Source organism: Capricornis sumatraensis, chromosome 21, assembly GCF_032405125.1.
Source record: "Capricornis sumatraensis isolate serow.1 chromosome 21, serow.2, whole genome shotgun sequence".
In the NCBI taxonomy this organism is placed as follows: Eukaryota; Metazoa; Chordata; class Mammalia; order Artiodactyla; family Bovidae; genus Capricornis; species Capricornis sumatraensis.
The window spans coordinates 43754828-43770307 of NC_091089.1; the positions used below are offsets into that span (position 1 = coordinate 43754828).

Sequence of the window (15480 nt, forward strand, 5' to 3'; positions counted from 1 at the left end):
AGGAGTGATCAGAGATGAGTTATGCAGGACACAGAACGGCGGCCGTAAAGGAAGACATTGGTAAATTGGATCGTTAAAGCTGAGCGCGCCCGTTCAGCCAAGGAGAGTGGAAACACAAGACAGGACACTGACGTTTGCGCTCCTTACATCTGACAAAGAATTCAAAGCCAGCATGCCAAAGAACTGCTGAATTCGACAGGAAAAGGACAGACAGTCCAACTGTTGGGCAAAATGCTTGATGAGAACTTCATTTTTTCAAAAAGAATATCCACGTAGCCAGTAAGCATAGAAAAGGGATCATTAGTTTTCAGGAGAATATGCATTAAAATAAAATACAGCAAAATTGGGTGCCCCTACATTCTCACCAGAATGTCTAAAATTTAAACAAATAACTGGTCCTAAGTGTTGGGAGACTGTGGAGTAACTGGACTCCCAAACACTGTTGGAACAAAGTAAGCACGTACAACCATTTTGGAACCATTTAAATAGCATATGTGTGTGCGTGCTTGCATGCTAAGTCACTTCAGTCGTGTCCAGCTCTTTGTAACCCTGTGGACTGTAGCCCACCAAGCTCCTCTGTCCATGGAATTCTCCAGGCAAGAATACTGGAGTGGGTTTCCATGCCCTCCTCCAAGGGATCTTCCCGACCCAGGTATCAAACCTATGTCTCTGTCTCCTGCATTGGCAGGAGGATTCTTTACCACTAGCACCACCTGGGAAGCCCTTTAATAGCATTTAGCAAAGCTAAATATAAATATATCCTCTGAGCTCTTCTGCTGTGAGCTCACTGACTGCAAAAATGACTCATAAATGCAATAGGAGACGTGCTTATAGCAAACATATTCGTAATATGGGAAACTGCAAACAGCCCAAACATTCGTCAGCTCCTAGACAAAGAAATTATGCAGTAGTATATCCACTCAATGGAATTATTCTCAGCAACATAAGAAAAGGCTTCCCTGGTGGCTCAGATGGTAAAGAACTGCCTGCAATGTGGGAGACCTGGGCTCCATCCCTGGGTCCAGAAGATCCCCTGGAGAAGGGAACAGCTACCCACTCCAGTATTCTTGCCTGGAGAATTCCATGGACAGAGGAACCTGGCGAGTTACAGTCCATAGGGTCGCAAAGAGTTGGACACAACTGAGCGACTAACACACACAATGTAAGAGGACAAACTACTGATACAACATGGGTACTTCTCACACAGATAATGTTAAACAAAATAAGCCAGACTCAAAGAGTGTATGCTGTGTGATTCCATGTGTACAAAATTCAAAACCAGACAAAAGAAACTAACGATGCTAGACATGAGAACAGAGATTATCTTGAAGGTGTTGGTAGTTTTGGTGAGGAAGGAATACTGGGGAGAGGGAATCCAGGGGGCTGATCGTGGTCTGTATCTTGCTCCAAATGGTAGTTAATGTTATATGCATTTGCAAAAGTTAACTGGGATCTATACTTAACCACTTGTGGGCTTAATTGTAGGTATGTTATGCTTTATTTAAAAAACTGATTTGGAACTTAAGAATGGGATGATCAAGCTGGCATTGGAACACGGTAATCAATCTTAAAATCACAAAATAAGTTGATACCCTATGCCTGCTTCCTAATGAAAGTTCACTTATAAAGTATATTTATCCAGAAAGAAAAAAAAATCCTGAATTCTTATGAAACATCCCAATTAACAGAAAGCACAGGATTAGAGATTGGTAGGTTAAATGATTCTCAGAGATGCAGTGAATGAGAACAACCCAGAATGTGGGGCTGTCTGCAGGGAAAATGACCCTGTTTCCTCAACAAATAAATTGCCAAGAGGAAAAAATGAGAGAGCAAAAAGAACCCACAGATTAAAATAAACTTGCAAGACTTGTCAACCGAATGCAGTGTGGACTTTGCTTGGATGAGGATTTGAAAAAGTCAACTGTAAGAAAAAGTCTAAAACAACCTGGGGAATTTGGACAGTACCTAGAAATTTGATTCCATTGAACTGTAGTGTTTATTTTAGTTGTAATAACAATGGTATTGTGGGGTTTTTTTTTGTTTTTGTTTTTTTAAAAAAAAGGTCCTTTACATCCTTGGAAAAGAGGTTGATTCCAGAGCTGGTACAAGGGAGAAGTTACAGGACCAGTTAGAAAATCTCATGGTTCTAGAAAGTAAGGATGTGCTTGAAAAGGGTTGGAGGAACCAGCCTGATGGAGCTCCTCATGGACAAAGCTGGAACAATTTCAGCAACAAAATAAATACGGATACTATTTTAGTTCAAAGAAATGAAATTAATATATATAAGTCTAAAGTGACATAAATAATAGAAATAAATAAGCAAATAAATTTTCAAACAGTGGCTGAGAGTTCTCTCTTTAGAGCAGGATGTAGAAGGAAAGAGGGACGTGGAAACCAGTTAGGCAGATGTCAGAGACATCACTTTGCTGACAAAGGTCCATAGAGACAAAGCTGGGGTCTTTCCAGGAGTCATGTATGGATATGAGAGTTGGCCCATAAAGAAAGCTAAGCTCTGAAGAATTGATGCTTTCAAACTGTGGTGCTGGAAAAGACTCTTGAGAGTCCCTTAGACAGCAAGGAGATCAAACCAGTCAATCCTAAAGGAAATCAACCTTGACTATTCATTGGAAGGACTGATGGTGAAGCTGAAGCTCCAATACTTCGGCCATCTGATGCGAAAAGCCGACTCATTAGACAAGATCCTGATTCTGAGAAAGATTGAAGGCAGGAAGAGAAAGGGACGAGAGGATCAGATGGTTGGATGACATTACTGACTCAATGGATATGAGTCTGAGCAAATTCAGGGAGATGGTGAAGGACAGGGAAGCCTGACGTGCTGCAGTTCATGGGATTGAAAAGAGTTGGACGCGACTGGATGACTGAACAGCAAGCAGCACAGTGAAGACTGTTGCAGACAGGATCCCGAAATGGGCACTAATAACAGCGGAAGAAACTTTGAGGAGAGCAAGACAGTTACATAATCCCAGTGTATTTTTCCCAAGATACTTATTAACTACAAAGAGAAGCATCATGACTACATGGTGAAAAAATCTGCCGACATCCACCATCTTAATAAGCAACCAAGGTCAGCATCGCCAGCAACAAGACAGTTCAACACCATGAACCTTCGAAGGAGGCGACAGCCTTTCCATGGTTTTCTTGCCAAAGTGCATAACCTCATGTTCAATGATAAGAAAGCATCAGGTGAATCAAAATGAAGGTACTTTCTACAATTTGTATTTTGTGATGACTTCTCAAATCGTGGATTGGGGACCGTGGCTGTTTTCTGCATCTCGTTCTGTATTCCATATTCTGCAAAACAACTGACCAACCAGTCCTCTTTCAAAGTGTTAAGGTCAAAAAAGATAAGGGAAGACTGAGGACACAGCTCATAGGAAACACTGAAGAGATGTGATGCCTAAATGCTAGGTGGGTCCTGGACTGAATCCTGGACCAGAAAAAAGGACAGTTGTAGAAAAATTGGACACCTTGACCAAGGTCTGTAATTTAGTCAATAGCATTATACCAACGTTAACTTCCTGGTTTTGACCATTTGCTGCGGTTATGTAAAACCTTCCCATTAGGGAAGGTGGACATGGAGAGAACTCTCTGTGCTATTTTTACAGTGATTCTGTACAATTAAAATTAATCCAAAATAGAAAGTTTTATTTTGAAAGAGCCCTTATGAAGCCGTTTATCTCAAATTGGGACTGGAACCCAGCCAAAACCCACGGTCTTCCAACTGAGATCACAGACCTGGTTTCAGGACCTAATGAAACTCAGGTTTTCAGGTTTCATTTCTCATCACAGAAAGTATTCAGTGAGACAAAGTGATAGGTAGGAAGTATATTTATTCAGAGAGAAACACACTCCACAGAGTGTGGGCCATAGCAGAGAGCGAGTGTGGCAGTCTCAAACTATGGTTATGATTACCTTTTATGGGATGGGCAATTTCCTAAGCTAGTGAGTGGGAGAATCATTCCAACTATTTGGAGAAGGGGCGGGGATTTCCGGGGATTGGGCCACCGCCCACTTTTTGGTCTTTGATGATCTACTTTAGAACTGCCATGGTGCCTCTGGGTGTCATTTAGCTTGCTAATGTGTTGCAATGAGCTTGAACTGAGGATCAAGGTTTAGTCAAGTTGATGTGTCTGCCTTCTAGTACCCATTTGGATTTAATCCGTTTATGCTGTGCTCTCTGGCTGTGTCATTCTTTCCAGGGTTGTGCGCTGCCCTCTTCCCTCCTGTTTCATTTATATTTTAGAGATAAAGCATGAAATGCTAATAGATTGTCTGAGGCCAAATCCTTCTCTGAGCATAACCCACACCCATCCCAGGTTTCCTGCAGACACGGCATGAGATACTTGTATATTGAAAACTTTCCTGCGGGCCTTATGCAGCTTTGCATAAAGCTGCCATATCAGGTCACCTCGTGGGGGCAGAGGTGGAGCTGGGAGAGCAGGCCAGGTTCCCATCACCTCTGGTCAGGTGACCTGTGGGCTCTGGGCTCTGTTTGCATCGGGTAGAGGGACTTGCTCAGGTGAAGCATCCCAGCCAGGAGGGCTTGGGCAGCAGGTGTGACCAGGTGGTGTGAGCCATGCGCTGGGAGGGTGACCCAGACCCACCACCTGCCTCTCCTCTTCCTGCAGGAATGGGGGCGGCCGCAGCGGGACCTTCTGTGCCATAAGCATCGTCTGTGAGATGCTCCGGCACCAGCGGATGGTGGACGTCTTCCACGCCGTGAAGACACTGAGGAACAACAAGCCCAACATGGTGGACCTGCTGGTAGGACCCTGTCCGTCTATCATCCCACTTGGAGTTGGAGGGAGTGGGGAGCCGTTCCTGGTTAGCTCATTCTGCTCCCTGGTGGGAGAGGCTCGTGCTCACGGTGCATTCGCTGTGCTCGTCCGAGTTTTTCTCCTTCCTTCTCCCTTCCTCTTGCCTTTTCACCAGAAGGCTCCTCTCAACACATCTGATGTGTAGAAACAGTTGAAACTCACAAGCGCACATCCTGATTAATTGCCATTCTCAGCAGCACCTTCCACATGGCTAAGCACTTCGTCTTCACGGAGAAGAAATAATCATAGCACATGAAATGCCAGATTTTCAAATTACAGATTTTATAAATAGCTTAATCACCTAATATTTATCAAAGCTGGGAATTGGAGTTTGACATCCAGACGATTGCATTTAATTACGGCGGGTATCTGAGGAGAGGATGAAAGAGGTGGAGAAACAAAGGACGAGGTGGAATGGTTTTCTTCGGGAATTTCGTGAAATCTCTTTATTGTGTGGAGCTGTTGAAATGCTGACTGCTGTGACTTGAGAACAGGAGAACAGTATAAAGGAGGAAGCTTTTCAATGAGGTTTTTGTCTTTCTCTGTGAGTGGAGGAAGGATCTGAAGGAGACAGGGGAATTAATCCCAAGGTGGGGAAAGTGGCCTGGGATGGGGAGGGGAAGACATGGTGGAGTCCCTGAGGAGCTTGGAAAGCTGCTTTACATTGTAAATACCTTAACGGGACTAAAGAGGGAGTGGAGCTGAAGCTGAGGAAACAGCCATGGCCCCACCCATGATGGCCAGCTCCTGAGACCCACCCAAGCCCTGCTTAGCATCCAGGGCCATCTGCTTCCCCCACAGACATGCTGGGTGCTTCGGGAGCTGTTCTAGTTTCCAGATGCACGTGCTGCCCTGGGAATTTAGCAAACAGGAACCTCTTTGGCCAGGTGCAGACTCTCAGAACCATCAGCAATTACCATGTTGGCTTCTGCAAAAAAATAGGGCTGTACCCCCCACACCACTACTCCCCACCCTGCCCTGGGTGGTGGTTGTTCAGTCACTAAGTCGTGTGTGACCCTTTGTGACCCCGTGGACTTCAGCACACCAGGCTTCCCTGTCCTTCACTATCTCCCGGAGTTTGCTCAAACTCATATCCACTGAGTCAGTGATGCTGTCTAACCATCTCATCCTCTGTTGCCCACTTCTCTTCCTGCCCTCAGTCTTTCTCAGCATCAGGGTCTTTTCCAATGAGTCGGCTCCCATCAGGTGGCCAGTGTTTTGGAGCTTCAGCATCAGTCCTTCCAATGAATATTCAGGGTTGATTTCCTGTAGGGTTGACTGCTTTGATCTTCCTACAGTCCAAGGGACTCTCAAGGGTCTTCTTCAGCACCACAATTCAAAAGTATCAATTTTTCGGCGCTCAGCCTTCTTTATGGTCCAACTCTCACACCCATACATAAATACTGAAAAAAACCATAGCTTTGACTATATGGTCCTTTGTCAGCAAAGTGATATCTCTGCTTTTTAATATGGTGTCTAGGTTTGTCATAGCTTTTCTTCCAAGGAGCAAGCATCTTTTAATTTCATGGCTGCAATCTCTGCCCATGGTGATTTTGGAGCCCAAGAAAATAGAATCTGTCACTGTTTCCATTTTTTCCCCATCCTGCCCTGGGGATGCCCCTCAAACCTGCCTTCTACTCTCAGCTCTACTCATTCAAGTGAAGTGACCTCAGACAGGTAACCTTGACATTGCCTTGGGCATGTCACTCAACTCTCCCGAGCCTGCATTGTAACCAGGGATGATGTTGGTTTGTTGAGATCATCCCCTGTGACAACATGCATGAAAGTGTTTTGGAAGTGCCCCAGGTGAGAAAGCCCATCCCTAAGACTACAGGTGTCTACAGGGCACAGTATGACCAGCAGCCCACCTGATGCAGGTAAAAAAAGCACTGGGTGCAAGCGAGGAGGCTTCAGGAGCAATAGCATGTATACACGTGGTACGTACGAGTGCCTTTCACACAGTGCAAATTTCATGTGGATGGGCCAGGTTCTGTGCCCAGACTTCACTGGTCAGAGGACTGTCTCACTCCCTGGGTTGTTGTTCAGTCACTAAGTCATGTCCGATGCTTGGTGACCCCATGGACTGACTGCAGCACACCAGGCTTCCCTGTCCTTCACTATCTCCCAGAGTTTGCTCAGACTCACATCCATTGAGTTGGTGATGCCATCTAACCACTCCTGGGGACCCCCCTGAATTTTAGAGTTCCCCCACCCGGAATTCTCCATCTTCTGGGCTGAGGGCAGTTAGAGGTGGCCCAAGTTTAGGACAGATAAGCAGATTGGCAGAGGCTGGAAACAAATGCATAAATGAAACTATTCTGAGACATCATTCGGTATTTAATGCCCTGATTCAGGGACAGGTGTGTAGCTTCCAAACATTAGTTGGCATCTGAGTAAAGTAACCTTGACTTTTTTAAAAAAGTGTAACCCCCTTCTCACTGCAGCCTGACTTAAGCACATCGTTAGAAACAGACCCTTCCAGGCCTTTCCCCAAATGGCTCTGCTGAGCTTCCTTCACTCACGAGTTTTTTGGGCAGAAGCAGCAAGGCTTTTCCCAGATTCATGGTGCAGACTACAGGATAGGGTGCTTTTCCATGAAGTCAGCTCCTGACTGCAGCCCACGTTCCCATCATAACCTGGGCATTTCTCTATTCATGTGTGGTTCTGAGGAAGAAACAGGATTCTCGGATTCCCAGAACCCCGAAGATCCACACCAGTTTTATGATAAGCTCAGCAGCTGAGAAATGTAAGTCCTGCAATTTCCTGAGAAAAATGTCTGATGAATCTGTCACGGTGCCTCCTGGCGGAATAACAGATCTTATCTGGTGACCAGAGGGAAAACGTCATGGTGCTCTTTTCAGTGGGCTTGAAGCTTCTTGAGTTGAATCAGGGCTCTTGTCACTGGCGTGTTTATTTTTGCTGTGAGTACAGTTTCTGTTTAGTTTGGCGCTCGTGTGTGTGTGTGTGTGTGTTGGCTGAGAGAACTAATTCAGGTCAGGGTGATAAAACCTGGCACAGTTGTATTGGGCATAAAAGACCATCCAAGACTTGAATCTCTCCTAAGTAGAGAATGTGATACCAGTAGCTGAGAACCTCGCTCCTAGCTGTCTCTTTGCAGGAGGAGGCGAAAGCCAGGGCACCCTAGAACAGACCCCATGCTGGCTGCCAGGAGGCAGGCAGATGGGCATGGGGAGGCAGGAGGGCCAGGCCTCTCTGGGTCTGCTCATCCTTCCATTCAGACCCCAAAACATGCTGCCACAACCCCCATCCCCCCATCCCCCCATCAGGGCAGGATGAATGTTCCGAGGGGATCAAAGTGGACCCATCTCCATCCCCCCTTGAGGCTTTGATTATTTTTCCAAATTGTGTCTGAGTTAGAAACTTCCCCATCCGGTCTGAAGCATAGCACTCTCAAGGGAGAGTCAGAGGGCCTACGGATTTATTTCTTCCAGTGTTTAGGTCTGGAGGCTCCAGGGAAAAGGCAATGGATTTCCAGGAAGCAAAATCATTTTAACACAAGACTAGATATCTTGATGGGCTTCCCTAGTGACACAGCGGTAAAAGATCCAATGCCAATACAGGAGGCCCAGGTTCGATCCTGAGTCGAAAAGATCCCCTGGAGGAGGAAAGTGGCAACCCACTCCAGTATTCTTGCCTGGGAGATCCCATAGACAGAGGAGCCCAGCAGGTTACAGTCCATAGAGTTACAAAAGAGTCCAACAGGACTGACCGACTAAACAACAGCAAGATGTTTTGATGCAGCAGGGCCACTGGGTTTGTCTCCTGACCCCTCTTGCTGCCCAACTTCTCAGTGATCCACCTCTTCAGCCAGCCCCCGGCCCTCATCAAAGGCCTGGATCCCTGAGGGGCCTACTGCCACAGTCAGCCTGAGACTGGCGCTACTGACCTGGTCAGACACAGACGGAGTCCCCCGCGCTGAGCCACTTTGCCTCTCATATGGTTGCTGGGAAACCAGCTGCTTCAACACGCAGTCGTCTCTCACCTTTGCTTCTGCACTTGGCTTTGAAGTTCCCAGGTCTCTGTGTTAACAGAGAAGCAGACTTTAGGAGCCAGATCTTACCCGAGAAAGTTACTGTCCCCGGGAGGCAGTGGGAGCTCTGGCCAATGTGCTGACTTGACACACTCACCCGTTGTGGAGCAGTTCCCTAGACCACGGTGATCAGCACGACTGCGGCCTCTTGGAGTGAGTGCAGCTGACTCTGTGGTCAGAACGCTTGCAATCCGTGGTCAGCAAGTTTCAAGGGTACAGTTCCATATCATTAACTCTGGTCGCCGTGCTGTATGGTAGAGCTGTGGAATTCACTGCTCTTATAACTGAAAATTTGTACCCTCACCAGCATCACTCCACTTGCCCCTCCCCTGACGACGACAGTTCTAGTCTCTGTCTCTATGACACTGACTTCTCTGTAATGGAACCTTTAAAAAATTCTGACCCCCAGGCCCACCCCAGAGACTGATCCAGGTGACATGGACCTGGCTTCAGCAGCCATGGGACAAGCGCCTCAGGTGACCTGATGTGCAGCCGAGGATAAGAAAGGTCATGCGTGGTCTAGAAAGGCCCTCGGCCCGTCCACACGTTGGATCAGCTGGGGCGCTTCACAGATACAGGAGCCAGGCCGCGCCCCAAAAGACCGGGGTAGACGGAGCCCGTGTGGTGTGCCGCAGGTGAGAAGCACAGCTCAGGAGGATAAGAGGCCAGCCCTGCTGTATGGCCACACTGGCGGTGGGGCAGGCCAAGCCCACTGCCCATTCCTTCTCTTTACTGGACCCAAGAACAGGGAGCTGACCTGCTCCCTGGACCAGCGAAGGCAGCAGCCACAGGCCAATGGGCCTGATTAAAGAACTAGATGCGCAGACAGCATGTGGCCTTGGAAAGGGAGAAAGTGCTTCAGACTCTTTCAGAGCTATACTGAGTGTAATGACCCATCCATCTATCATCAGAGACAGGCAGTTGCCCCCCGGGGGTCTCATAGGCACAGGTAGGTTGGTCACCCGGTGCGACCCCCTGGGAACACTGATCCAAACAGTCCCATCTGAGGGTATTGGCACATGGGCCCACTGCCCCTCCTGGCAGGCATGTCGGGCAGAAGCGTTTTTCTGCTTGTCAATAAGGATCCAGCTGAGACTGAAGCTGGTGTTCATTTCCAAAAGCAGGTGTGTGTGTGCAGGGGTGGAGAGGGGGAAACTCTGCCCCAGGTAAGTGCACAGTCTCTTTGAAACTTCTCAGGCGACGTGTTTGAAGTGACAGGCTGACTATGGGGCCATGTTCCGCAGACAAAGGCACTGTCTGGCCTTTGGGGGAGCTGCTTGCAGCCGCCTACCAGCACCGAGGCCTCCCATACCCTCCCTGAGGGCAGGGACTCTTACAGCGTGACCTCATGTAGGGTGTCCTTTCAAGTTTCACTTTCTCCCTGTTTTGTGAGAGCAAGGAGCATCTGAAGCGAAGGTGGGGGCAGCGGTCTTGAAGAGGAGTTGCCAGTTACCCTGGTTGCGGTCCAGCACAAAGATGCTCACGTCATCAGCTAATGTCCCCCAGATTGGGAAATCCTGGGACCAAAGCATAAACGCCCTTTCTCCCCTGAAGCAGAGATGGTTCATGTGGCTTAATTATACTGTTCAAAAGCGAGGAAACCACCAAAGACGGGCTGTATCTGGTGATCAAGTGTAATCAGGTTCCAAGTGGGATGATTTCAGGTGTTTTTCGAGGTGCCTGGGGGAGGGGACCAGCAATTTGTGATCCTTCTGCTCATTCCCTGTACAAAACCAGTCATCAGAGTCTGTGGAGCTAGCAGCCTATTTAGGAAGGATGAGATGAGAGAGAGAACTCATTTTGAAAAACTGTAGTCATGCCTATGATGGGGCACCTTCAGTGATTACCCTGCCCCCAACAGCCGCCCCTTGGGATGAACCCAAAACCCCTTCCTGGGTTCCTCATTCACCTTTGACCCAAAGCAGCAGCCACGTGGCCCTGTAAGTGCATCTTACTATGTTAAGAATCAGCAGTAATAAAGCTGCCTGCCAATCCAAGAGACTCAGATTTGATCCCTGGGTCAGGAAGATCCAGGAAATGGCAAGCCACTCCAGTATTTTTGCCTGGAGAATCCCATGGACAGAGGAGCCTGGTGGGTTATAGTCCATGGGGTCGCAGAGAGTCGGACACGAATGAGCGACTGAGCATGCATAACACTCTGTTAAGAGGACGGTCCATAGTCGGCATTGAAACTAACTGCACAGCTAGCTTTGTACAAAATCACGTTTCTGCAAGAAGGAACTGATCTGTTAGGTTTCCACGAAAAAGAAAAAAAGAATTGTCTGTGCAATTCACAAAAACGGTAATGATTGGAGCTCGCCTCAGCCAGTGTCAGCCATGAGCTGACAGCGTCAGGATTTTGAAATTCGAGTGATTTCTTGTAAATATTCTGAAAATAGAAGTATCAGATCCCGAAATAACAAATCCTAGAATGTGGATTGAAAGCTTGCGCAGGTGCTGGTCCGGGATCTGAGAAAGTTGTGCTCAAGAGAAATGAGTTCGCTGCCCCATTAAGAACTGGGACGTGGCTCCCACGGGGCATCAGACGTTGCCTCCAGTGCCTGTCCCTGTTCTGCCATCTCTACCTGGGCAGCCTGCCAGGAAGACCACAGTCAGGAGGCCCACAGGCTTTACCATTCAGACTGGGACACTTTTGAGAGCGAGCAAGGCTTCAACTATCCATTGCACCAAGATAACAGGCATCAGTCAAGACTGTCCTGGGCAATCCAAGGCACTTAGTATCCACCTCCCCCAGTCCACACGCTCCTCCTCCAGCTCCCCATCACCTGCCACCCCCTCACATCTCCCCTGAGAACCGCTGCTCCCCCTCCACTGCACCCACGTCGGGAACCATTCGTGGCCCCCACTCAGCTCTGCCTCTTGGGGGCCCTTGGGTCCCTGTCTCATCCTCCTCATTGGACCATGGACTTATCAGAGTCAGGGGCCAGGTCAAGGTACCTGGTAGTTCAGTTCAGTTCAGTTCAGTTGCTCAGTCTTGTCCGACTCTTTGTGACTCCATGAATCACAGCACCCCAGGCCTCCCTGTCCATCACCAACTCCTGGAGTTCACTCAGAGTCGCGTCCATCGAGTCAGTGATGCCATCCAGCCATCTCATCCTCTGTCGTCCCCTTCTCTTCCTGCCCCCGATCCCTCCCAGCATCAGAGTCTTTTCCAATGAGTCAACTCTTCGCATGAGGTGGCCAAAGTACTGGAATTTCAGCTTTAGCATCGTTCCTTCCAAAGAACACCCAGGACTGATCTCCTTTAGAATGGACTGGTTGGATCTCCTTGTAGTCCAAAGGACTCTCAAGAGTCTTCTCCAACACCACAGTTCAAAAGCATCAATTCTTTGGCGCTCAGCTTTCTCTATAGTCCAACTCTCACATCCATACATGACTACTGGAAAAACCATAGCCTTGACTAGACGGACCTTTGTTGGCAAAGTAATGTCTCTGCTTTTCAATATACTATCTAGGTTGGTCATAACTTTCCTTCCGAGGAGTAGGCGCTTAATAACCGCTTGTAAACCGGAAGGAGTCCTGCTGACTGACAGTCAGAGGTAAAGCCAGGCCAGGCATGAAGCCATGTTTATTCACTGAGCAAATCATGAAGGCGTATCTCCAGCCTCCCTCCCAATACACCTCTTGGCTTTCCCGTAATTTGCCCTCAGGATGTTGATATAACAGGTGCACTTACACGTGTGGACAAACAGATGTGTTCCAGTTGTCTGGAACTTTCCAAGAAGCCTCACAAGTGTAGATTTCAGAATATTTATTTCATTGATCTTGTGTGAAATATCAAACTGAATATGTGTGTGGTCCACGATTGTGATGTCCTAGCTCGTTTCTGATTCACCTCCTTCTCAGGTTGATTGCTTCCAATTAAAGCCCTAATTGGGGTTTCTGAGGTGACTCAGCAGTAAAGAATCTGCCTGCCAGTAGAGCAGGCACAGGTTTAATCCCTGGGTCTGGAAAATCCTCTGGAGAAGGAAACAGCAACCCACTCCAGTATTCTTGCCTGGACAATCCCATGGACAGAGGAGCCTGGCTGGCTACAGTCCACGGGGTCACACAGAGTCAGACTTGACTGAGCACACACTCACGCACAGCATCACTGCTCTCAGAGAAATGGGGCCCGCTGTGGCCGCGCTGATGTGTCCCTTCTGTGTTCCAGGATCAGTACAAGTTCTGCTACGAGGTAGCCCTAGAGTACTTGAATACTGGCTGACAGCGTGAAGAGCCCCGCACACCAACCTTCCATCCTGCACAGCCAGGACGCGTGCCACAGTGTTTGTGCCGATGAGATGAAGACAGCTCCATATGCTTATTTTGCTTTGCCTAATTGGCTCTTTTTAAAAAAGAGTCCAAGAAAAAAAAAAGTGTTTATAAAACTGCTTGCACTGCCCGATTCCCACCCACAGCACCCAGTGGTCCAACCCTGTCGTCCTGGGCACCAGCCCCTTCGAGCAGCGCGGACAGATGGTAAATTGAAGAGCACAATTATATTCTTATGAAGGAATTTGTACCTTTGGGGTATTATTTTGTGGCCTGTGAACGTTTGTTATTGTCACAGCTGAGTGTACATTTTCGTTCTGTGGAGAATGCTACCTGGCATTATGATAATATATTATTTTAGTTAATATTTGTATTTTAACATGTCGCATAATATATGTAGCTTTCCAAGACTAACAGATAAACGTATAATGAACCAAGAGATGTTGTATGAGTTGTTGTTTCTATCAGATTTGTATCGTTTCTGAGGGAAAAGCTCGGGAGGCGTTCGGTTCGGGAAGGCGGAGGTCGGCGATCAGGTTCACAGATCTGAAGTTCTTCAGTTCTTCCTGTGTGTTTATATTGTAAATATTTTTGATTTCATCAGATTATTTATTCATTAAAAGAAATTTTTGTGAAGCGCGGTGAGTGACAATCATTTTTATCCAGCTCTGGAAATGATTCGCTGTATGATGCTACCTGTGTGAATTCTCAGCTCAATAAATAAAGACGCGTGAGCAGTGTGGTGTCTGCCTGGTGTCCTGACACCCCGCGGGGCAGCTCTGGTCACTCCTGGCCTCAGGCAGAGAAACCATGGCTGGTCTGCTGGATTGGAGCAGGTGGAGTTAGGATTTCAGAGAGATCTTTTGTCAGGGAGAAATCAAGACCCATCCTGAGCTGCTCCTATGAGCCCCAGAGGCCACCGGCCAGTGAGCTCTGATCTGGCGGGCGGGCTCTGACAGGAGCTCTGGGCTGGACTCCAGAGTGATGATTTTCTGAGCAAGAGGAGAAGCCTCTGCCTTTCTCTAGGGGATCATCTCCATCCTTTCCAGGCTTCATTCATGCCTGAAACTCGCTGCCAGAACACTCTTTAGAGAGTAGCAGGACCAGAGTGCATTTGAGCCGGACACCACACTGGACAGACGTTTCTTGCAGGAGAAGGGACTGCCGCCTGAGGGCTCTGCTGGCCTCTGAAGGAGGAGGAAGCTGGGCGAGGTCACACACTGAGCACAAGCTGAGCCCCAGGCTGTGTGAAATGACCCGTGGGTGATGGGGACAGTCCTTCGAGAACACCCGTCTATGTTGAAAACTGCAGGGGCTTCCTCTAGTGGCAGCAGGTCCTTCCCCCCAACGGTATGACTAGACATAGTTTGGAGCCACTGAGCCATCGGATAGCTGAGAGGCTTGGTCACAAGAGACTGAGCAACGGCACCTGGTGGGTGCCGGTGCCTCCGGGGCCCAGGGGAGGCGGGGCAGCATCCTAACACCGCCCCTGTGTCATTTATACAGCACTCAGGGCACGACCTGCCCAGGGGCTTCCCTGGTGGCTCAGTTGGTAAAGAATCTGCCTGCCAGTGAAGGAGAAGTAAGAGATGCAGGTTCGATCCCTGGGTCTGGAAGATCCCCTGGAGATGGGAATGGCAACCCACTCCAGTATTCTTGCCTGGGAAATCCCATGGATAGAGGAGCCTGGTTGGGTACACTCCAGGGGTCGCAGAGTCAGACATGACTGAATGACCAACACAGTCTAGGACCTGCCCCCTCTGTGAGACAGGACACAGCCCACTGCCCGCTCTAGGCATCTCGGTGACTAAGACCGACAAGGTCAGAAGTTGTCCATCAAGGGCCCGAGGTTGCCCCTGAATCTGAGACCTGCCCTGTCTTCTGCACTCTGAGTGCACTGTCCCCCAGCCCCCTTGAGGGGGAAGGAACTCCATATGTGCATGGGAAGGGCTAGCTGCCACCGATTGGGTCTGGACCAGGTATCTCACTACCCAGGTCCCCCCAGGTCCCCGTGGGAAGTGGCCTCTATACATCACCACCCCAACCCTCTTGGACGAACTCCTGAAAGATGAAAAGCCACTTTCTGTCTACCTCTCTGGGATTCAGGAATGGGGACCATTCCCGTGCCCAGGGCGCCCTTGTATCAAGGCTCAGTTGTAAGAGAAGCGGTGCCCTTGGTCCTCTTGGACAAGGTCATGGTGGTCTTTACTCGATGAAAGGTGGGAGGAGAATCATTCCAGGAGGGCCCAAAATCATAGTATGTAGGAATGCTGTCACGTCTTGGTCCCTCCCTTTGAGGTCAAAGCCATCTCACCT

At 48.5% G+C, this 15480-nt stretch overlaps 1 protein-coding gene across 3 annotated transcripts in view; it reads left to right on the top strand.

Annotated features, from left to right (window-relative positions):
• The window catches only part of PTPRM (protein tyrosine phosphatase receptor type M), a 655853-nt gene extending 642061 nt beyond the window's left edge, over positions 1-13792 (top strand). For all 3 annotated transcript variants that reach the window (XM_068993577.1, XM_068993579.1, XM_068993578.1), the window contains 2 exons: positions 4650-4785; positions 13064-13792. In XM_068993577.1, coding sequence (XP_068849678.1) covers positions 4650-4785; positions 13064-13117 — 190 coding nt within the window. In that variant the 3' untranslated portion in view covers positions 13118-13792. The remainder of the gene's footprint in view (positions 1-4649; positions 4786-13063) is intronic.
• The last annotated feature ends 1688 nt before the right edge of the window (positions 13793-15480 follow it).